At 40.3% G+C, this 23374-nt stretch overlaps 2 protein-coding genes across 2 annotated transcripts in view; both read right to left on the bottom strand.

The window, feature by feature from the left end:
* Positions 1-7960: 7960 nt before the first annotated feature.
* LOC122775582 (hatching enzyme 1.2-like) lies at positions 7961-12071 on the bottom strand. The gene is made up of 8 exons (XM_044035569.1): positions 11933-12071; positions 11300-11345; positions 10840-10992; positions 10034-10151; positions 9532-9710; positions 8743-8824; positions 8151-8280; positions 7961-8057 (listed from the first exon to the last, which is right to left on the bottom strand). The coding sequence occupies exons 1-7, from the start codon at positions 12008-12010 to the stop codon at positions 8154-8156; spliced, it is 783 nt and encodes a 260-aa protein (XP_043891504.1). The 5' UTR covers positions 12011-12071; the 3' UTR covers positions 7961-8057; positions 8151-8153.
* Positions 12072-13294: 1223 nt separating this feature from the next.
* Positions 13295-23374, bottom strand: part of LOC122775848 (plasma membrane calcium-transporting ATPase 1-like) — a 30480-nt gene continuing 20400 nt past the window's right edge. The window contains exons 20-31 of the mRNA XM_044036052.1: positions 22107-22487; positions 19940-20003; positions 18933-18990; positions 17691-18390; positions 17416-17577; positions 16481-16601; positions 15906-16298; positions 15529-15583; positions 15034-15255; positions 14686-14932; positions 14059-14175; positions 13295-13631 (exon numbers count right to left, since the gene is read on the bottom strand). Coding sequence (XP_043891987.1) covers positions 13542-13631; positions 14059-14175; positions 14686-14932; positions 15034-15255; positions 15529-15583; positions 15906-16298; positions 16481-16601; positions 17416-17577; positions 17691-18390; positions 18933-18990; positions 19940-20003; positions 22107-22487 — 2610 coding nt within the window. The 3' untranslated portion in view covers positions 13295-13541. The remainder of the gene's footprint in view (positions 13632-14058; positions 14176-14685; positions 14933-15033; positions 15256-15528; positions 15584-15905; positions 16299-16480; positions 16602-17415; positions 17578-17690; positions 18391-18932; positions 18991-19939; positions 20004-22106; positions 22488-23374) is intronic.

Genomic DNA, 23374 nt, shown 5'->3' with positions numbered 1-23374 from the left:
CATTTGTCGGACTCGGATCTCTGACTGTAGCTGGTAAACCAGGACACAGGGACACAGCTCCCCCAAAGTCCAAGCACCCAGAAATCCGTGCACCCAGGTGAATAAACACAGGTCAAAATATAGTGCTAAAAGAAAACCTTATTCTACTTAAATCATTGGTATTTTATCACAAAACTAAATTATATTGAGATGTTTGGTGTCTTTCTTTGAAATAACTAGATTCTCTATCCTTGCAGGGCCGTAGCCAGCAGTTTAGAAACACTGAGGTCAAGAGCCCCCAGCTCCACCCCAAACAAAAAAAATAAGATTTTCCCACTGTAAAATGTAACTAAAGCAATAACTAACAACATAACTTTGCCTAGTTACATGTTAAAAGTCTGACAATAAAGACAATAATTCAGTTGTCATGTAAATACATTAGTCTGACTAATATCGAGCTAGTTTTAGTCAGACTAACATACCTGGATAATGCTATACATAGTCAGATTTCTCCTGCTTGTATACTCTTAGTCCGACTTGAGTCAGACTTGACATTTAATAGTAGCTATTTTAAATTAAAAATAAACGTGCCTGGTATTTTAGGACGCAAACCTCTGGAAATTACACTGAGATTAAAATCTCTTTCACAAGTGAGACCTAGTCAAATAATCACGATAACAAATAGCATCACAAAACAATAAACACAATAATCCAGACATCCAGTGAAATGACTGCGAACATGAGGACAAATGACAAGGAAACCGCAACGTTCCTAAACTTAATCCGAGGCGCAAATGTTACAGATTGGACACAGCAATACAATGAGACCATGTTGTGTTCTTTCTTTACGTCACTAAGTTGCGCCTTCTTCGAGAATTTTTCGCCATCTACTGTTTATCTTGGTCAACAAACTCCCAGTGGACAAGACACTTGGCTGTGCCTTATTTTTTTCTCCATGTGTAAGGGGTTTGAAGGCCCTCACCTTGAGACACTTTTTTAAAAGAATGTGTCAAATCAATGCATTAAAACACACATTTATGGGCCCTTTATGTTAAACAGTGAAGTGAAGTGAGCCCCTGTACTGTCCTCACAGATGTGACAATAACAAGGGAAACCTAAACAGGCAGATTATGTAGGTTTTAAATGGCTCCCATCAAAACACATGCACAAAGACAAGTCTTTGAAATATGCACCCACCGTGCAGGACATCTTATTAAACTGCCCATAAATTGAAAGCAAACAGCAGAACAAAAGCCCAGAGTTAATCTTACATGAGCTAAAGCTCAGAGCGGTCGTCTCTCAGGTCTGGCACTGTTTATCCCAGAAAAGCAGAGCTGAGAGAGAGAGAGAGAGAGAGAGAGAGCACTGGGGCCCTCTCAGCTCTGAGATGTGGCACTTAGGATTAACGGACGCTGATCCGGCCTGGTCGTCCAGAATGAGGTTATTACTTCTCTATTTAGGTCAAACACTGCATGGTGGACATTCACTGGTCACGTTGAGAGCTTGGGTGTTGGTGTTGGCTTAAAGCAGAACTATGCAGGATTTTTTACCCTAATTGAACAGCTTCGGGGTCACTGCGGAGGTCAAATGTCTTGTTGTGAGGAGATTGGGGACTGTCTACACTCCCCTTACTGTCTTTTAGTGGAAAACCAGCCTTGCAATATCAGAGATCTCAGGAGAAATTGCTTCCTGGCACTACACAGACATATACTCTAGCCAGGTACCAGATAGACAAGCACCGTGGCAGAGTGGGTAACAAAGAAGCCAAGGAAACTGTTGTCAGAGGAAACGACCGTCTGACCGAGCGAGGGGTCACACACGAGTAAACACCGGACCAGATTTTTTTTTTTTGTCAAATGGCGAGAATTGAAAAACACAGAAGCATGAAAAACAGATGCCTATATCTTATCAATATATTTGCCACTTTATCTTGCTGTTAGGCAGCTTTCTTTGATTGATTATTGTCACTTAAATCACTCCCCACACCAAAAACCCAATTGTGGGATAAATAGTCTTCTGGATCTGTAACTGTTCAGATGTGAATTCCTGTATTTTCCTCAGAGATCTTTCTGTCTCTGTGTGCTCTCACGTGTCACATTTCAAATTAACTCTGAAGCAGATCAGTGGAAAGACACAGAGCTGTCTTGTGGAGATCATCTCCCTGTGTAGATGTCGTGTGTTTTTTTTTAACTGTGCTTTCACAGCTATGCCATATTACTATTTTAAGTACTTAGTAGTGGAGATTCCACCAAAACAACAGTATAAGACGATATAAAAGACATAATATGGTATTATATTGTGAACATATCATATTACAAAGGCTGTAAAATAATAGTGACATTTTATTGTGAAATTTACACTGAAGACTGGAATCAAAATTTGATGAACATTAAGTGCACTAGGTAGTGTGTAAGATTATGGATGATTTGTTTACTATACAGAAAAGTGATTCAAGGACTTAGAATGTTTCTACAGCAGCACGAACAGATGCGCATTTCCCAATCTTACTTTTAAAATCTAACTCTTAAATGTGAACCACAGAGAATCAACATGCACAGATGTGGTAATAATAATATTATTGTCATGGTACTATAGTGTCGTGTAATGCTGATTCTTGAACAACACTGTTGGTGTTCAGTTTTCATGTCTGCAGCTCTTGGCAGTCACTCAAGTCAGTCCTGCACAGAGCATGAAACATAAATGAGCAACCAGAGCTGTAAGAAGGAGCAGGAATGTCAGGCGTCTACTGTTTCACGTCACACTGAACGCTGCACGTATACAGTAACTGTAAAGAAACATGAAGCTGTCGTCTATGTTATGTCTTATTCTGGCCACATCTGGGCTCATGGTTTTTGATATTAAGTTGAAGAAGGCTGTGAAGGGGTTTCTTTTCTTATATATATATATATATACACATATATATATATATATATATATAAATATATATATATGTATATGTATATATATGTATATATATATACAATATAATATATATATATACATATATTATATATATGTATATATATACGGTAGATACAGTATATATATATATATATATGTATATACACAGTAGATTTACAGTAGATATTTGGCTCCTCTTCATCACCTATACTTTAGTGCAGGGGTGTCAAACTCATTGTAAGTCAGGGGCCACATACAGAGCAGTCTGATCTCAAGTGGCCCGGACGAGTAAAATAACAGCATAATAACTCATGAACAACAAGAACAAAAATGTTTCCCTTTGTTTTCTTTACAAAACATATTATGAAAAACTGGAGAAGGTTATGCTTAAGTTTACCATTTACACATGTGCATTGCAACATACAGATCACAGTGGATCTACAAAGGTGCAAAATATTTAGTCACAGGTATCTGGAACTAAAAATTCTCATATTTCACATGACTGATTAAGAACATGTCAAGGTCTAGAAATGTAGTATTCCTGAAACTGAAGTGGAAGCTAATAAAAATGCGACCTCAGGGGACAAGTCAAAGGGGCCACAGCGTTCTAACAAAAGTAGTTTACACAAATTCATCTTGCGGGTGAACCTGCTATAGTGATATTAGCTTCAGATGGAGGTAGAGAAAGTTACATAGATGTAGATGATTTCATTTATAAAATGTTTGTGTTATTTGTTTCATTTTCTACACACTCTAGACAAACTTCCTCAGCTCCACTCTGATCACACACCATGGTTTTTACAGTAGAACAGTATTTCTGATTTTTGCTCACGTACCACTGGTGGTACACGCACCACAGTTTGTACTGCATACAACACCTCATATTACTCCATCCCTGTAACCACACAGAAAAAAAAACAATTACAGAATACACAATATCATATGCTTCCTACTTCCTACACACTTCGACTAGGTTGGGAGACCCTGCTTAAATAGATAAACCTGATAGACCTGAGATAGACCTGAACGAGCAGGGACTTAAAGACAAGTCAGTTAAGAGGAGGAAGCGGTGCAACCGGAGATGGTGAGCGGGACAGCAGTGATGGAGTCGGCTGCCACCCACCACCCTACCCTGACCCCCCACTCGCCTCAGTGCTTTGGGAATACTTGGCTCATATTAACCCACTCATTGTTGGAACACACAGCAAGCACAATGACCGCCTTTCTGTGGACGAGGGCATGTTGGAGCGGAGAGGGCGGATGAGAGTGCGGCCGGTCATCACTGGGGCCTGTGTGCTGTGGTTCTGAGGCCCGGGTCGAGCAGCAGGCGGACAGGAAAGAGAGGAAGAAAAAAGCCTTTGGCCTGCTCCGGAGCCCATATCCTGTCTGCTGCTCACCATGGACAGACACAGAGAGTCAGTGAATCCACTGACCGGGAGTGAGGGGACGAGGGCTGGGATGTGGGCCACATTTCTGTCTGTCCCCGAGGGGCTGCCAGTCGCTCAACAAGACCTCTGTTCAGCTGCCATCCCTGCTGATGTATAGTCAGTGCTGCTGCCTTTTCTTTTCGCACTCTCTTGATGTTCCTCCTTCACTTTCTACCTCAAATGATCAAAAGATCATCCTGTGAATATGGAGCAGAAGAAGCAGGTGCTTCCTCAAAAAAAAAAAACACACACATCCAGAGAGGAAGAGTAGAAATGATGTTTGTTTAAAGGTTGAAAGTGACTGTAATATCCCAAATATCCTCCACTCACTCCAGTATGTGTTTTGCATTTGGTCCCTTTCAAAGATTTTTGACTGCCCACGTTTCCACGTCCCGACGAGACGCCACCGTTTGTCTTTCCTCCTGCAACAACATCGCTCCTTGTTCTGAGGGATTTAAAGAATGAGTGGCACATACTCGCCACAATGCACGCTCCGCTGAGGAATCTGTTTGTGTGAATCCTCACTGAGATACTGTCGCTATTGTGTGCACATAGTAGAAGACTGGTTTGAACGCACACCGATCAGTGTTGTGCCGCTTCACACTTCAACTATCAGTCCATCCATTTATCCATTTTCTACTTCTTTATCCTACACTTGAGAATCACAGGATGAGCTGGAGCCAACAATGAGCTACCTCACATGATTTTTTCTTCTTCTTCTTATAAATAGGCCCTTATTAATTCTTTAATAGAAACTCCTTCACTGGCTGTTGTCTGGACTTGTTTGTTAAGATCCTGCAGATACAATTTGCTCCAAGAATTGTCTTTTTGTTATGAAACCGTTTCAAATGCTGATCTAAACGGTCATCATCTGTAGTAGAAATGCTCGGCAGGGTGCTGTAAAACGTCCACACTTTGTAAACCGATTTATTCAGTTCACAAAAAAAACCTACGATTATCACCTATAAACAACAATAATTGAAGGTGTTCATGCAGAACGCTGACACCGATGCAACCAGTTTTTCAACCACTCACTTTGACATTTTATCTATGTGGTAAAAAAAAGAAAAGAAAAGAAAGGGAGATGCAGAATAAAAACATGTACGCATCAGGTCACACAGCAGCAGCAACATTAACCCTTTCCCTCATTCAAACCAATGTGACCGACCAGCATGTGGTTCGGGGTCATAACCCTGAAACTTGGCACGGAGCATGGGTGAGGATTAACATCCTCATTGTGAACCTGCTCCGACTTCAGATGCCAGGATGACTCATCCAGAAAGTTGACGACTTCAGCTCTGTCGTCCCCTCTGGCATTTTCTCCTCGCTCGACGTAAACCACCCACAGGTTCTGCTAAAGTGTGGCTTTGATAAACAACCAATGACAGACGTGCTTACACCAGGTTCCATTAACATAGAAATACTCTAGAGCCGTCACTATGTGCTACAACTTCCTTTACTGTTATTGTTCTCATCATCTACAACTGCTCCAAATACTATGAATTCTACTACTGCTGGGGAAAAAAAGAAAGATGGTTTATTTCAGTCAGTTTTCTGGGTTTCATTTGTCCTGCGTGGGTGTTAGACTTGTACCTTTGTTTTAACGTCTGATTCTGATTATTTCCATTTCCTTTTCTTTGGTTTCTTAAGTTCTTTTTGTTGTGAAAAAATATGCTTAATATCTTTCTCCAAATATGAAGATTGCACAGTAAACCACACATATTAAAAAATGTGTCTATAACCACCACTGCTTCTAACACAGTAAACATGCGCTGTGTATAGTATTTGCATAACGATAAAACACACTATAAAAACACAGTATCTGACTACACACAGTATCTGTGTCTTGTAAAAAAAACAAAAAACAGCGAGAAGAACGGACACGTTTATCTCACTGGTTCTGCAGATTAACTGCACTTCCTCTTGGAGTAAATCTCCCTCTGTGACACCTCATGCCTCAGGGCGACATCGCCTCTGCAGCGGAGACACACTGCCACTGATCACACACGGCCTGTCAATCACAGCTCCATCAGGGATCCACTGACTTCAGATCTGCACAGGAGACTGAAATGACCCTTTTCAGTGTTTCCTGGTTGTATTTTTGTAATACAATTATGGTCGTACTTGTGCCACTGCAGTAAATGAGCAATCATTTAAATGTCTTTTCTTTTATTCCCATAGTTAGAGCCAAGGTGAGATTATCCAGGTGCAGTGCTCGAGCAGGTTAGGATCTTTCTGTTTCAACTTGATTAGCAGGATCATCTTGCTGACAGGAACATACTCTGTTCATAAAATATAACACACACACACACAGAGCACTTTAAAGGTGTGAGAGAAAGTGAAGATCAGCCAAAATGTCTCAACTTTCACCAAAATGTCCTGGTTTCATATGGAGTATAAGTGAACATGGTCCTCACATGGACACATACACACTGGTTTCCATGGGATTAGACTGATTTACATTCATTTTCTGGATATTTACTCCACTGGCCTAATCCTAATCCTAATCCTAACCCTGACCCTAACCATAACCTAACCCTAACCTCAGCCTCACTTTAAAACACCTCTAAATGTAGTCATTCTGTGTAATGGGACTGTGTAAACACACTTAGGTCCCCACGACACAAGGAATATCAGGTACACACACATGTCAATTTTAACTAAATGCACTAAATAAGTTTATTTTAAAGAAATGAAAATGAAATCTCACAGCAAGAAGGTCACTGGTTCAAATCCTGGTCTGAACCAGGGCCTGTGTGTGTGGCGTGTGGAGCATTTTCCTCCTGTGTATGCGTGGGTTTTTCACATTCCACATTTCAAAAACCATGCAGAGATTAATTGTACACTCTAAATTGACTGTAGGTGTGTATCATTATTCATCTGTGTGTGTTGGACCTGTGATGGACTGGTGACCTCGACCCGACCTTTTGTCCTACAGTATGTCATCTGGAATAGAGCGAGAAAAGGAAATCTATGAATGTGGTGGATACAAAGGGAGGAAGAGGGGGACTGGTTGAGTGACACCTGCTTATATGACGTTGTCAGACGATATGAGACAAGTTCTCCTGATGCCCAAACCCTTCACATCAGGTTCTTCCAGGGAAAGACCTTTCACACAACTAGAACTACTATCACATCTCATTTACCACAACTATTACTACTAGTAGTAGTTGTAATAGTGGTCGTGATGCTTTTATTCAGACATTCAAAGTCAAATAATCTGCAGCAGTGAAAACCCAAATGCTTATATACTGTATGTATATAGTGAATTTACCCTCCAGATGAAGAAAAGGAAACAATATTACATACACACGTGTACTTACTGTAAATGATATGTAGTTTGTGATGTGACCTTTTAAGAAAATGCTGCTATGAACCAGTAACTCACTCACAACCTGCTGTATTAATTAATTAAAATAGTTTTACATATTTGTTGTAATATAATAATATATATAATAATGTTGAGGAAAGTGCAAAGTGCTGTCTGTGTACAAATGTAGGCGATGGGCTACAGTATGTGAGGGCATGCCGCCTCCTAGTGGACAATAACTGTGGCTGCAATGAAATACAAAAAAAAACATTCCCTTAACAATCAGTCATTTGAACGTATGAGATCCTATAAAGTGTTTATAAGTGGACAGATGACAAACAAGTGAACGTGTGCGTGAGGGTTTATTGTTAATATAATGTTTGCTGATTTAAAGAGTGGGAAAAGTTGATGTGAAGTCTGAATTCACACTATGTTGTCACCTATATGAGGAAAAACAAACATGTTAAAGGTAATTAAAAAAAAAAGAAAAGAAAGAAGAACATGAACATGTGTGCTGCGTGTGGTGCTCTTACTGTTTAACACTTGTACAGCCTGTTCAGACGAGCAATGTCATTCTGGCTCATCTGTTGGGATGTGCCGAATTGAACGTTAGCGTTGGGGATGGGCTGCATGGTGGGCTGGTTGTTGCCAGAGAAGGCATATCTGAAAATGAATTATATTAATTATGCTACGAGCCTCTGACAGTGCTTTTAAATGTGATAAACAGACCTCATCTCCTAAATAAACTGTGTACTTTTACTCCACTACATTTGAAGGAGAAGAGTTGGTAATGGTCGGCATTTATACGGTGCTTTTCTAGTCTTGATGAGCTGCTCTGCGCTACAGTTTGTCATTCACCCATTCACACGCTTCAACATGGGGTTATGTGTCTTGCTCAAGGACAAATAAGAGCACTTTTTAAATACTTTTACTTCTGTACTTATGTACAGTAAATATCATATACTTTCAAGACTTTTACTTTAGTAATATTATAAAAAAAAAGTGACCTCAACTTCTACCAAAGTAATTTTCCGGTAAGAAAAAGTACAAGTACAAGTACTTTTACTCAAGTATCCCTTTAAGATACTTTATACAAGACTGGATGTTGGATGGACGGCAGCGTACTTGTGGTACTGCATGACAGAGTTGTAGTCATAGGGCGTGTTCTGGTTCAGAGTGTTGATCTTGTCGAAGGCATACTCCCAACCTGAGAGAGACAGACAGACGGACAGACAGACAGACAGGGTCAAGGAAAATGTACAGCTCTTTGAACTTCACATATAAGTGCTTTTGTGTGTCGTGACGCTGGGATTCAAATGGTGAAATCTTACTGCGATTTGTCCAAGTCTAATATTTCATATTTAACTGTAATATTTTATTTGTATAGCAGTTCATGTCATTTCCCATGAAAATCTTTCTATATTTTAAGACTTTTACGGTGTCTGAAAACATGCTGATGTAACTTAAAAATCCCCTCATTTTGGGATCAATAAAGTATGTCTATCACAAAAATGTTCAGTTCCACCTTTTCAGTGTGAAATTGTTCTGCACCAAGACAGCGATGACTCAGAGAATCTAAAATGGAGGAAGCTTTCATAGCTACCAGTTCTGTTAATGCCTCAGTGTCAGTGACAGCCACAATATCTTAAACATTTTGTTTTTAATTTGACACATTTTGGACCCTTATATACACTGATTGGAATTTGTTGATAAAATGTCAGAAAATGAAGGTCAACTAAAAACAAAAATGTCAGTTTTATGTGTGGGAATGGGGTATTTTTCACAAAAATAAAATGATGAATGAGAATGAATTGCCAAAAGTGGTATCCCTAAAAAAAATAATCTATAAATATATATATATATATACATATATACATATATGTATATATGTATACATATATATATGTCCTGTACCAGACTGGATGTTGTGCCACAGGACTCGGATGTGCTGGTCTCTGTCGGAGCGACACTGCTCGTGGTTGAAGCCGAGGGCGTGGAGCAGCTCGTGCTGGACGGTGTTGTGGTAGAGGCATCCCTGACGGTCCAGAGACAGTGTCTGAGAGTAACCACGGCGACCGACGTAGGAGTAGCAGCTGCGTTTAAACAGAAAATAATTATAATAAATGATCATCAGAGAAGGGAGTAGTCCTCTCAGTGGGACGTGTCTCACTGTATAGGAACATAAATGACATTGCTATATCATGGTGGAAAAATCATGATATAAAGGTCATTTCCAGGTCATTTGAGTTAACAACTATTTTAACATGTCAAGTTTATCCTGAACCTAACTTTTTACCTAAAACTAAAACCAGGTCTAAACTCATCTTTTTCCCCAAAATGTTCTGGTTTCATATGGTTTATAAGTGAATATGGTCCTCACCAAAAGACACACACACATACACAGAGTCACAGTTACCCATTGTTGGACTCGATGCTCAGGTAATCTCTCTGGTTGGTTCGTGAGACAAAACGAATGCAAGAGACGTCGTGGAAGGACAGGAGTCCGCGCTCGATGATGGAGCGCTCACGTGAAGCTGAAAGGACACAAGCACACGTGTGAAAACACAGACACTTAGACGTGAGCAGCTTTGGTGGTTGTTACTTTGTGATTAATCTCTTAATTTGTGTCCCATGTTTTAATTTCACTTGGTAAATGAACAAAGATTAAAGATTGTCAGAGATGACGCCTGATTTAAACTTTATTGAAAGCCATCACAACTTTAAATTTTAATCTATCACTAGGTCTTTGGTCCAATTTTAAAATGTGCCCAAAGAAAAAGACATACAAACATGTTATACTTACTGTATGTGCTATTTACTAACACCCTCTCCTTATCTATCCCCCAGTGTCCTTAACCTAAATAAAAATTTAAAAGGTGCTATTGGATATCAATAAATTCTATTTTATTATTATTACAAGTTCCCAATATAACAGAGTTATTTGTATGCAAATAAATGTGAAACATCTGAACAGAAATAATTAAGAATTATTTAGGTGCAGGTCTATAAAACAGAAAACAAAATAATAATACCCAACAACAATAAACATAAGCCAAATATTTCACATGCAGTCTGTCATGAATGTCTTGTTTCAAGTGAAATATGTGAATTCTTCTTCACACACATACTTTGTTAGATTGTTTTGTCCCATCCTATGGTTTAAACGTATTATAACCTATTTTAATTGACGTCTAAAAGATCACAGATTAAAAATCACTTTACCGAAATGTGAGGCAATGACGTACGGCACGTAGACTTTCCCGTCACTGGATTTGCCCCACATACAACCACGGGAGGTGCATGGATCAGCATTTCTCTCATTCTCGTTGTCATAGGCGATGTCATCCATGACGAGGGGCTCGTCTGCCGTGTGCACTGTTGGAGCGAAAACGTTAGAGCCTCAGAATAAAATGTCTATGTACACAACAGTAGATTAGACTGAAATAAAACACTTTAAAAATGTACCTTTAAATCAGTCACATGTACTTTTTAGTCATATTAAATATGATGTATATAGATTTGACATGGTTTAAAGGTACAGTGTCTTTCTCCTAAAAACAGCAAAGCTGGTGATGACCTGAGTTCTGTATATACAGTATATGATATGTTAAAAAATAAATGTAGGTTTTGTAATGAAGTTATAAATAAGAAGTGAATGATAAGGACATGTGACGTGTCTTACCAACATCCTTGTTGGCCCTCCACAGGCGCTCAGCGACAGACTGGTCCTAGATCAAGCAGATGATGAACTTTCAGTTGTTATACACGGTCCAATGTCTGTGAGACTGCATGTTGAATATATATCAAGATACTAAATAAATGACAAAACAAAATCACAGGGTGCTTGTAATTTACACCAAAATGTAGATACAGCTGTGGAGAATGTTTTGTGCAGTTCTCTGTGGAACAAATTATGTCGAGAAAATGTAAAAATAGATAGATTGATTTTTTTTTTTTAAACTTGAATTTTTCCTTGTAATATTATGACTTTAAAAAAAAAAAAATATATATATATATATACATATATATATTATGACTTTTTTTGGTTATAGTGTTTTACCTCCTCCATCCTCCACTTTTGTTTGCAGTATTTGCGGTAACAAAAACAAAACATTTAAGATTCCAAAAATGAAATCCATCTTTGTAACAAATAATGTGTAAAGTGTGAACTGTGACAAAAGAAATTATGTTATTCAGCATTATGTGAATATAACAGGGACTTGTTCATATTTTAAAGCCAATAACTGCAGGAAAAGAGTAAAAACTCAGGATGTTGTTAATAAAGCAGATTTAATCTTCCTATTATTTTCCTCACCTCGTCACCTTCAGCCCAGGAGCTGCCAGAGAGCACGAGGACGATCAGGAGACCAAGTGTAGCCTTCAGTAAAGCCATGTTACCAGTGTGCAGGTGAACAGTGTTAACACCTGGATCCTGCTGCAGTGACTCTTTATAAACTTACAGTGTACATCCTAAAAAACAAACAAAAACACACATTCCACTTTGGTCAGCGATAAGATTGACCTTGAAAACACACTGTCAGTTCCCACCTTAACATGCATGTTTACTATTTATAACATTTATTTTTTTCAATATTTGTGCTGCAGGGACTAAAAGGATTATCTTATCTCACTTTATAAGCAAATATAGGACTAACATGTCATGAAACTAAACAGTACAACATAAAAGAAGTTAAATAGGAAATAAAATATAAATGAAAGCAGTGTTCAGACAAAAACATTACACAAAAGATATCTTAAAAATTGAGCACTCACCGCTGGACGTCATCCATAACTGTGGAATAACAACACCTCTGGTTTTGGCCGGGCACACATGACATCAGAAGAAATTTACACGTAACATAACGTTTCATGAAGCTCAAAACTTACCTGAAGTCAATAGGGTGAAGCTAAAAAACATTAGTGGTTCTTATAAAAACAAAAAATATTTCCTTGGCTGTTGCATTTTGGACAAGCAGTAGTTTCTGTAGACTCTGTTGGTTCAAGCATGTAAAAAGAGAATTATGGGAATTGGAAGCATGTATGACAATTTCTCTGCCGCTTCAGACTTTAAATTTAAAATTTAGTTTGTTTTCCTCTTTTAAATTACACACTCCCTTAAACTAAAGCATGCAGAGACAATCTTACAATTTTACATTAGAACACATACTGTACTTGTTTTCAATCCACTGCTGCTTCCATCAGTAAGTTAAAATGTTAACATGTGACTTTGGTGACTGAAATCCATGTAAAAAGGATTATCTGCCAAGTAACACAAACAATAAACCAGCACCCATTATGTCCCTGCTAAAAATACTGTTAGTCTCTCTGGGCTTTGGTGATGGGCTGAGTTAAACTGAGTGGATCTTGTAGGATTTGGAGTGAAATTAAATGCAGAAAAGAAAGCAGACATTGCAGATGATGTGTATGAGGATTTGGCCACTTGCTGTGATTATTAGTAAAAACTATTTAAAAGAAGGTATTTAAGGCTCGAGTATAGAGTGATATGTAAACACTGTAAATAAGCGCTGCCATTTCTGGTTTTCCTAAAATTGATAACCCAACATTTTTATAATTTCATTCAAATAATCCTCAGCTTTGGTTTGAGAGAGCTAAGAAACACGTGTGGATATTAAGAATTTAATGCACATGAACACAGGAACATCGCCATTTACGACAGTGACATTAACAACATTTATTTAGACATCAATAAGAGCAGCGAGACAAACACAATGAAAATTACATTCAGGTGCAGAGGAGCCTCTGCGACCATGGAATATTTTCATAATTTAAATCATAACACTCTGATTCAGTAAGGACTTAACTGATAAAATACTCTTTAAAAGTTCCCAGGAGGACAGAAACCCTGCTAATTCCAGTTCACTGCAGAGACGAGCGGCAGGTCCAGGTCTTGAGCAGGACCTGGATCAGAAGGAGATGTTGATGAGCGGAGCGTTGTTCTCCCTCTTGTCCTCTGGACTCCACTTGATGAGCGGAGAGCTCAGGTCAATCAGCTGCTGAAACAAAAGGACAATAATATGCTATTTGTATTATAGTTTCTGTATTTCGTCTTTCTTGCCTCTTACCCATTTATTTATAGTTATATAAACTAAAGTGACATTCACAGAACTCCCGTCTTGCAGGTGTTGACATTCTGTGGTTTTCATCTCAGACTTTAACACTAAACTGTTTCACCCTGAGATGATGGGTACAGGTGAGGATGTAAGGCTCCTTTACAGGTGAAATTCCATCCTCCATTATTACATCATCACTTGGTCAGCTTTTGGAAGCCAGTTTGGTGACATTATTGTGTTTTTAATCATTCATGACCATCTCTTGGTACATTAGATGTAGTAGAATAATAAATAACTACAATAAGGGCTCATATATATTATGGCTGTTGATGTTACATAAAGTGTAGCCTGCTTCTTACAGAGCCGTTACCTGAGTTGCGGTGCCGCTCTTGGTGCCGATGCGGATCAAGTCGGGTGTGTTTGTCAGATCGATGAGCAGCTTCTCTTGAGGCTGCAGAACAGGAGCTGGAAGGTCCAACAGGAGAACCTGAAGAGAAAAAGAAAGCATGGTGACCATGTGTGAGGTTCTGCTCCAAGATTCTTCTTCAGGGACATTAATCATTAACCTTAAGTCAGTGATTTGCCATTAATCAGCCACTGATAAACCCAATGATCACATGAGAGACACAAGAAAAAGCCAAAAACCTTTTAGTTTATGTGCAATGAGTCTAGATTATGAAAATATTTCACTTTCCTGGACAGTTAAGGAAAAATAATGAACACATTAGGAACTTAGATTTAAGACTGCCTTTCTTGTCCATTCAAGTTATTGTGGAAACATGGCAGTACATGATGACAGCCTCTGTAATGCAAGGCAAATAAAAGACCAAAATGTCTGTTTGTTTTTATTTAAGGATAAACCCTCCAAAAATGTTATACAATGGACGTTTAAATACAAACAAACATTACAGTACATTTTCCATATTTACTTCAAATTTCTTCATAAGCATTTATTGCTTATGATAAAAACAATACATGCTTTTATGTGACCTCTGACCTCTTGTGCCTTGCTGTTGCTTTGCTCTGCTGTTTCCAGTTCGATCAGGTTTTTAGTGCACTCTGACTGTGCCTGACTTTGTGCTTCAGAATTAGTGTCCTCTGACTGGTTTGGCTCTGGAGTGATGCACACTGGAGCAGCAGGGGGCTGCTGCTGCTGCTCCTCCTCCAGAGAGAAGGGCTGGATTTCTGGGACATCAACAGGCTCCTCCTCCTGCTCCTCCTCCATGCGTGCAGGGGAGGCGCTTCTAAAAAGAAGAAGAGAAACAAAACATACATAATAGACTGACCTATGTATGCGTTTTAGAAGCACTGATGTTTTACCATATCATTGGTCGAAGTGTCTCACCTGCAGCTGCTTTCCTTCCTGACAGAACCAGGAGCGTTATCAGCAGCGGTGGATGGTGGCCTCTGGGACCGGGTGGGGTTGGTGGACGTGGGTGTAGCTATGGAGGACATCTTGTGTCTCACTGGGGTGGGCAGGGCGGAGGGACGACGAGGCTTCATCTGCAGTGACCTGACACCTCCAGCAGTGGGGGTCAGAGTGACTGCAGTGGACCTCTGAGGAAGACTAAAGGAGAGGAAGGTCACAGGAGTGTAGGGTTAGGGACCATTCACATTTGAATTGATACTGTACTGTCTGTTGAACCATGATTAATTGTACTGACAAAAACAGAGATTACGTTGTGAAAAAAAGCCCACAGGGACACAGGAGTTCCTAGTCTAATGTAGCCTTGTTTGGCAAGTTTGCGTAACAAAATATTTCAAACACCAAAGAATGACGTTAATAACAGCTGTTGACAGTTATCATGGCAGTGGTGCAGACTAGTTTGATGTTACATACCTGTCCATGCTGTTTGTTGACACCAGTCTCTTTGGCTTCAGCATACTTGAGACACCTGGGAAGAAAACGAAGAGGATCAGAATGACAGACTCTGATACACAAACTGAAAACCTGCTTTCATGTGACCCTTTAATTCAAACTAGTTTTGAAGATTAAGCCTAAAAAGGACTCTTCTAAAGAGCCCCACTGAATTATTCAGTAGATTATAAAACTAAGAAAGGTAGCACCTTTGCAGAAGTCTTTCAACTTAATCAAAGTATTTCAAAGCACAGAGGTTGTTCCAGGTATTTTAAAAAAGGTGTTTCTTGTGTATTTGTCTGAATGATATGCAAGATGGAATAAAAATACATTTAACCAATAGCACCAGTATCTCTCACTATTGGTTTGGCTGACTCCTTTGACTCCTCCACTGGGCGTTGGTACCACCTGAGCCTCAGGTTTGGGTTTGGCCTTCAGTGCACTCTGTGGGCGGACTAAGGCAGTGGGAGGAATGGAGGTGGTCCTCTCCATAACTCTCTTTGCAGGCGTCCCCTGGAGTTGTGTCGTCTGAGCTCTCTTCAGTGGCGTAGACTTGATGGTTTTGAGACGCTCCGTTTCTGACAGCTTCCGGGCCTGGGTGGAAATAGACCGGCGGCCAGGGTTTGAGGGCACTGGCTCTGCAACGGTGTGGGTGATGGAGCGGCGTGTTCGGCTGTGACTGGCTGGTCTGCTGATGCTGCTGGGGGCGGGGCAAGTGGAGCCACTTCGGTTCAGAGACGAGTTCAGTTTACCTGAGAGAGGGAACATCATCAATACTGACGCATGTTTCAATTCTCAGACCAGAGCCTGGTGGTAAACAATCTCCAAACTACAATTCTAACATTTCACATTCTTAAAATAAATTCACTAAAGAGAAATGCCTTAAATATCAGAAAAGTTCAGACTTCTATTTGGTTTACTGGAGTAAGTGTACCTTTAGCAGGGGACACAGACAAGCTGGAGTTGAAGCTGGACATTGAGGACGAGGATGAGGATGTGTTCCTCCTGTTCTGAGGGGGCGGAGCTTTCACACCTGGCAGGTTCCTTAAAGCACTCTGGGGAAAAGTTTCATACGCCCCGATTAGACCTGATACAAACATCTGACTGGAGAGATCCTATAATAAGAAGATGATGTACAGTAACACTACACCTTTTTATATTTGAAGCTGTTAACAACATATGTGTGCTGGTGCATTCACCACCTCTGATATCTGAGCCAGTGATTTTGACCAGTATCAAAGCAATACCAATAATAAGTTTTGATGGCCTCTTCCCTCATGTAAAGACACATTAAGGATGTCTTGAGAAGCTGAACACTTTGGGATCAGCCCACTCAGGACAGATGTTTAAACCGGGGCTGAATGGGGTCAGAGTACATGATAAACCAGTGGAAATTAGTTTTGTGACAGAAACCATGTGTTACGAGGGATGGGACTTTTTTTTCCCCGACAAAACCACCGACAATGGACAATGCTCACCTCGACAAAAAAAATAGAGTCGAAATGTCGAGGGGCGGGGCTTGTGGGATTTTCATGTGTATTTGTGAATTGCATTTTGTCTTTCAAGTTATTACATTGCCTATTCAAATAAACATCATTAAGTCCTCTACACAAATGAAGACGGCATCTCACACAGTGCAGGTTCAAAAACCTGGGCCATCTGGCAAAAGCCTACCTCTGCATCTCTGCCACATCCATGTCATTTGACGGTCAATATTGGACATTATAGCCATGTTTTTGAGCCTAAAATTAAGTAGTACAGTGTAGAATATTTTCTACCCTCCACACAGACAATTCGACAAACATTGGACACGGGGAGCTCGACAATCGACTCTCAAAATGCCGCGTCATTCCCATCCCTATGTGTTACCTTAGTAGGTGGACCCAGTGTGCGTTTTCCCACCAGGCTGGAGTTGAGAGAGGAGTCGCTTAGGTCAGAGGCCACGCTCGTTGAATCAGAGAGAAGATCCTCATATGACTCAGCCCTGCTGGTGGAACGAGACATCGGGCTCCGCCTCCGCCCAGCCACCACCTAAAATACAACGTCAAGAGGTGATCTTAACACTTTCCGTTCATTTATCAACACAAGATTTCTAATGCTTTGAATATGGATAATCAGAGACGATCAAAAGGGAGAAGAAATACCTTGCTGGGTGGTTGCAGTCTGGTTTTGTCCACTCTGGTCTTGCTGGCTGAACAGGAAGTTGTTGGGGCAGTTGGTTTGCTGGGCAGTACGACACCTACACTGATCGATGCCCTCCCTCGCAGTGATGTCCTGGGCTGGGTCTTGGCCACAACAACAGGGCTGGAGGTACTGAGTCTGGCAGAGGAACGTGTGGCTACAGCAGCATTGGTGGTGGTGGCCATGCTGCGGCGTGTGGCTGGTGCTTTGCTGATTGCAGCAGAGCGATTAGATGAAGCTACATTGGTGCTGCTTCCTCTCAGGAGGCGGCGCTGAACAGCAGGCGGCAGCTGTTTCATGGGACTGTCCTGCACACAGAAGGTCTCGCGTTTGATGGGGCTCAGTACACTAGCCGCCTGACAAATGACATCCAGTTTGGCCTCTGCATCCTGAACAAACTCTTCCTTGTGGTTTGTGGTGTCTGAGGTTGTGCTGGCGGTCTCGTCGTCATCACTTTTCTGCCGGCTGTTCTGCAGCTGGGTGGCAAGTCTGTGAGCTTCCTGACACACAGCGTCCAGCTGATCTCCGACCAGCGGACTCCAGCTCATTTGCACACAACTATTGCTGTCCTCGACCTGAGACGTCTCATTTACGGAGACACACTTCTCCTTATGGGTAACTGGACCCATAAACACTTCATCCTCATCTTCATCACCAGTGGAGCTGCAAATAAGACAGAAACATCATTGATGACAGCTTTATGTATATATATATATATATATATATATATATTTGGACTCATTTTGGACCCCTATGTTTTTACAATAGCCTACAATGGACAAACTAAAGTTTGGATGCTAACTGAGGGCTACATAGTTGGGAAGGGTGAGGAGAAGAATATTGAGCTGCAACATGCAATGTCACCATTGTTGTTAAATTCTCACTCACTTGACTAGTGCACATGTAAAGACAGAGGCTCAGGAACAGAATAGGAATGAAAGAAGCTCCATTCTCCATGTCAGTCACATCAACATGACTGAGACTGATTTTTATAATGTTTTAACTATGTTTTTTTAATGCAGTTCTAGCAATGATCCAGCAGATGTCAGTACTTTGACAGTTCAAATAAAGTGCTTGCTATGTTTTGAATGCCCTAGCTGTGGCTACTTCCAACAGTTAGACAGCTGTTTAGAAATGTCATTCATCAGTCAATTCATTATTTTTTTTTAAACAAAGAGCACATTACACCAACATGTGCTTCCTACCTGGCAGGTGACAGACAGACATCGAAGTCAAACTTCTCCTCAGTCAGAAAGAATATATCTGTTCAAAGACACATAAGATGTTCATGAAACATTTATAGGACTGTACTACAGTAACATAGTGGGACCAAGACATTCGCTCTCACTGATAACATGGCTTACAACACAGATAGAAGGGAAAGCAGATTCACCAACACAACAGAAGGCTCACCAAATAAAATCTACATCTGTTTTGATCTGAGATATTAATAATAATAAAGTATTTGCAGATGTTTGACAGCCTTTCCATCTGGAATTTTAAGTTTGTAAACTACTATCTCCCTACACCATAGAGAAAATATTTGACATTACATAGCACCACACAGCTGGAGGTGTTGATCCACTGCTGCCTTCATATGTAATCATCTTGTGACTTTGGTGTTAGAAACCCTTTGTTTGGACTTGAAGTGACACAAATGAGGCAGTAGTAGATCAGCAGCTCTTGTATCCTGCAAGCTGAAAACACTAGAGCTGAAACGATTCATCGATTAATTACTATTTTGATAATCGAATAATCGGTTTGATGCTTTTTTCATGATTAAAACAAGATTTCCAATTGTTTAAGCTTCTTAAATGTGAATATTATCTTTTATATTTCGTTGCTCTGGATAACAAAGAAATCATTAAAAGTAAATCAATTTGGTTTGTGGACAAAACAAGACATTTGAGAACATCATCATTTCCAGGTTTGACAAACACCGTTCAACATTTTAAAGATTTTCTGATATTCTGAACACCAAGCGATTAATCGAGAAAATAATCGACAGATTAACTGATTATGAAAATAATCATTAGTTGCAGCACTAGAAAACACTTTTTCTCTTTGTGGAGCTTTCAGTTCCAAGCCAAAAAAATATCCACCTAACGATTAGGGATGAGCTGGATGATACTCAGTACCACTACCTCACACAATCAGACTTATTAAAAAACAACAAAAAACTGAACTACTCCTTTAATGTTTGAAAACGTACCGCTGTTAGTTCGACAGTCCATTCCGCTGTTGGTTCTTCTCTGTAGGAAACGACTTGACCCGGATCAGACCTGCAGCGGCACATTTAACTCACACATCAAACCACATAAATACAACTTCACTTTGGACTGATTTATTTAAGATAAACTCAGTAAAACGTTAAGGCTAACATTAGCCTGTTAGCACGTCACCTCACCCCTTAACTCAAACGGCAACTGACACTAGCTAAAATATGATATTAATATGATACATTCGGTTGACTGAGCAACTGACAGGCACGGCAACGAGTCACACCTTTAATTTACGCAAAAAAATACAAACCTTAATTTGTTCTGAAAGCTCACAAATCTTCTTTTCCACATTCAAACTGAAACACGAAAACACACAACTACGCAAACAATTCAAATTTGCTGCGCCGCTGGCCACGTGACTAAGGCGTGGTCAGCTATTGGTTGCAAGGATATGACGAACGAACGAAGGGAGTTGTGGGTAGTGTAGTCGAAATGGTTCCGAAATCAAATAGTGATTCAAGGGTGATTGATGAATTATTTGGCCAATTTTATGTAATAATTATAGTTTAGATGTATTAATTTTTTACATTTCTTTAAATTCCATGTAGTAAATTATACATTATTGCTTAAATTAAATTAATTTAACACAGGAACAGAAATGTACCAAATCTAACAAAACAATGCTGGGGTTTTAGCAACCGTCTGCCCAGTTACACAGTTGCAACAATATAAAAATAGCAATATAGTTAAATACCATGGTTTTAAAATAACCTAAAATAAGCACATTAGTGACATAACAGGTGGCCTGTTTGGTTTATCTAACCAGGCAGTGGAAGACAGAAGGATATGGGAGATAAATTCAGGATGTGTGGAAATGAGCGGAAAGCACTTAAAAACTTCAAACTGCTGGAAATTAGAAGAAGTAGAACTAGTGCCCATGACCACATGGTTACAGAAACTAATGAGTTGTCACTGGTTTTCTCTATAAACCACTTTGTCCATGAAGTGTCAGAAAACAAAGACACTCAATTGATTAATCATTATCCAAATATTGTAGTTTGCAAGATAATTGATTAATCAATTAATTGTTGTAGCTGCAGTCACAGACCCTGACTCAACTGTTTCCTGTCTCATTACGGTCAATCGGTGTAAGAACTAAACATGAAGGTTCTGGAAGTGCTATATTTGTCTGAGAAGACAATGAATCACCATGGTTGTTTTTTTTAACATTTATTATTTGGTTTTACACCTTGTGAAACATCCTAAAACATTTTCTTTCTTTCTTTTTTTACAAAAACTAGGATCAAATCCAGACATAAGACATTTACATTTTCCGTCTACAAACACAAGTTTCTGTGAGTTTACCCACCGCCGCTCCATTACTGCTGACTACACATGAACCCTGAACACAATCTAAGGCTACGTTTGCATTACCAGGTGGGAAAAAACAGTGCTGTGTGAACACATATATCTGATTATAAATTCAAATTTTGAAATCAGACGTGTGTCACTTCAGTACGCGGTCCTAGATTGAATATACTTGTATATATTTGCCGAGCATTGTTGTCGTTGACTGGCATCTGCATCGCAGTGGAAATAGAGAAGAGTGTCCTATGTCCTTTCAGCGGGCGCTCGTGTTCACATGAACGTCAGATACAAGACACTTGTAGTTACGAATGTGAACCGTTAAATCTGATCTGTGTTGAATCGGAATCGAACAAACACGGCTAGTAATGTGAACGTACCCTAACCTCACCTCGTCACTGCCAGCTCACACATTGGTGTTTGAGACACTGCAGATCCAGACGGCCCCCGACTACTACTGAACATCAATATTTACAGGTCAGAAACTGATTATTGGTTATTGATCACTTCACAAACACCTTTAAACCTAAATGACAACTGCAGAGTTTGTTAAAATACAGAAGGAAAACAGCAGGAAGGAAGAAAAACAGTCTGTGTGAATCAGCTGCTGCTGCTGCCACTGCTCCAGAACCCGCGGACAACATTTTCAGCTTCCTGGAATCTTAAATCAGCAGATGAGTCTGTGTATTTTTTCACTCCTCTGCTCTCAGAAGATGCAGAGCTCTCACAGGAAGGAGCACAGTACAGGACTGACCACTTAAAAAAAAGTAGTCAGTGTGGGATGGGGCTTCACAGTGAGGTCTCCAGACTGTGGAGGGGGCTTCCCGGACATGGCGGCAGCCCTGCAGAGTTGGGCGGGATGAAGCCAGACCTGGGGACGTCCTTATGCAGAGGGATGGTGCGGTCCAAAGCATTGTTATTCTGATTGGGTGTGGACGGGAGCGGCGGAAGGTGTGACAGTCCAGTCAGTGGCGGGGGGACAATGATGGAGTTTCGTTTGGTAGGCGGCTCGTCCTCGCCCTCGTTCTCGTCGATCAAGGGGATCTGAGGTTCAAAGTCCTCGATGCAGAACTCAGGGTGACTCATGAAGTTGTGGATGGAGCTGCGAGACTCGGGAGTCTCCAGACCTTTGTAGGGAGACATGCTGTCTCTGAAGGCGTTCACCACACGGATCTGGGAGACGAGAAGGAGGTGGTCAGTTCAGAGTTTAGTGGGATAGTCAATTGTGTCAAAGGCTGCTAAAGTAAAACTGTTCTGTCTTCTGACTATTTAACAGTCAGACATCTGTCCCTACTAAGTAAAGAGGAATTTACCTCCTGTGTGTAGCAACTGTAAATATGGATCTGTTACTAAGACAAGAACATACACAATATGGACAAAGTACTTGGCCACACCAGGACAAGGAAGGATAATCTTAACTCTTCAGCATACAAAGACATTTTGGACAATGCTCTGTGTCCAACTTTGTGGCTACAGTTTGAGGAAGGTCGTTTTCTTTTCCAACATGACTGTGTCCCAGTGCACAAAACAAGGACTCTAAAGACAAGGTTTGATGAGTTTGGTGTGGAAGAACTTGACTGGCCTGCACAGAGCCCTGACATCAAACCCCATCAAGCACCTTTGAGATGAACTGGAACAGAGATTATGAGCCCGGCCTTCTCGTCCAACATCAGTGCCTGACCTCATAAATGCTCTACATAATGAATGGATTCAAGTTCCCTTAGAAACACAGCCCGTAGGGGGTGCACACACGGCTCAAGCGGCAGTATTTGTTTGCACCTCATTTGCGTAAACCACAAACACTTCCTCATTATACTATAGTCACAAACACTGAAATCACTATGCTCTTTTGGCGAGAAAAATAGCCATTTACCCAGCAACGATCAGCTTTGGACTCAATGTGACATAGCGTCTTCCTCACAGCTATATTTAGAGATACTTATTCATCTCAATCTCAAATAATAGCACAGGTGGTCAGGCTGTGTCCACGGTAAATGTCAGCACAGCATTAAATACACATGAAGACTCTGAGGACATACTGTAAATATAGACCACATTCA

This window comes from Solea senegalensis, linkage group LG10 (genome assembly GCF_019176455.1).
Source record: "Solea senegalensis isolate Sse05_10M linkage group LG10, IFAPA_SoseM_1, whole genome shotgun sequence".
Classification (NCBI taxonomy): Eukaryota; Metazoa; Chordata; class Actinopteri; order Pleuronectiformes; family Soleidae; genus Solea; species Solea senegalensis.
Note: the sequence above shows the minus strand (reverse complement) of the source record. Positions and strands in the feature narration are given on the sequence as shown.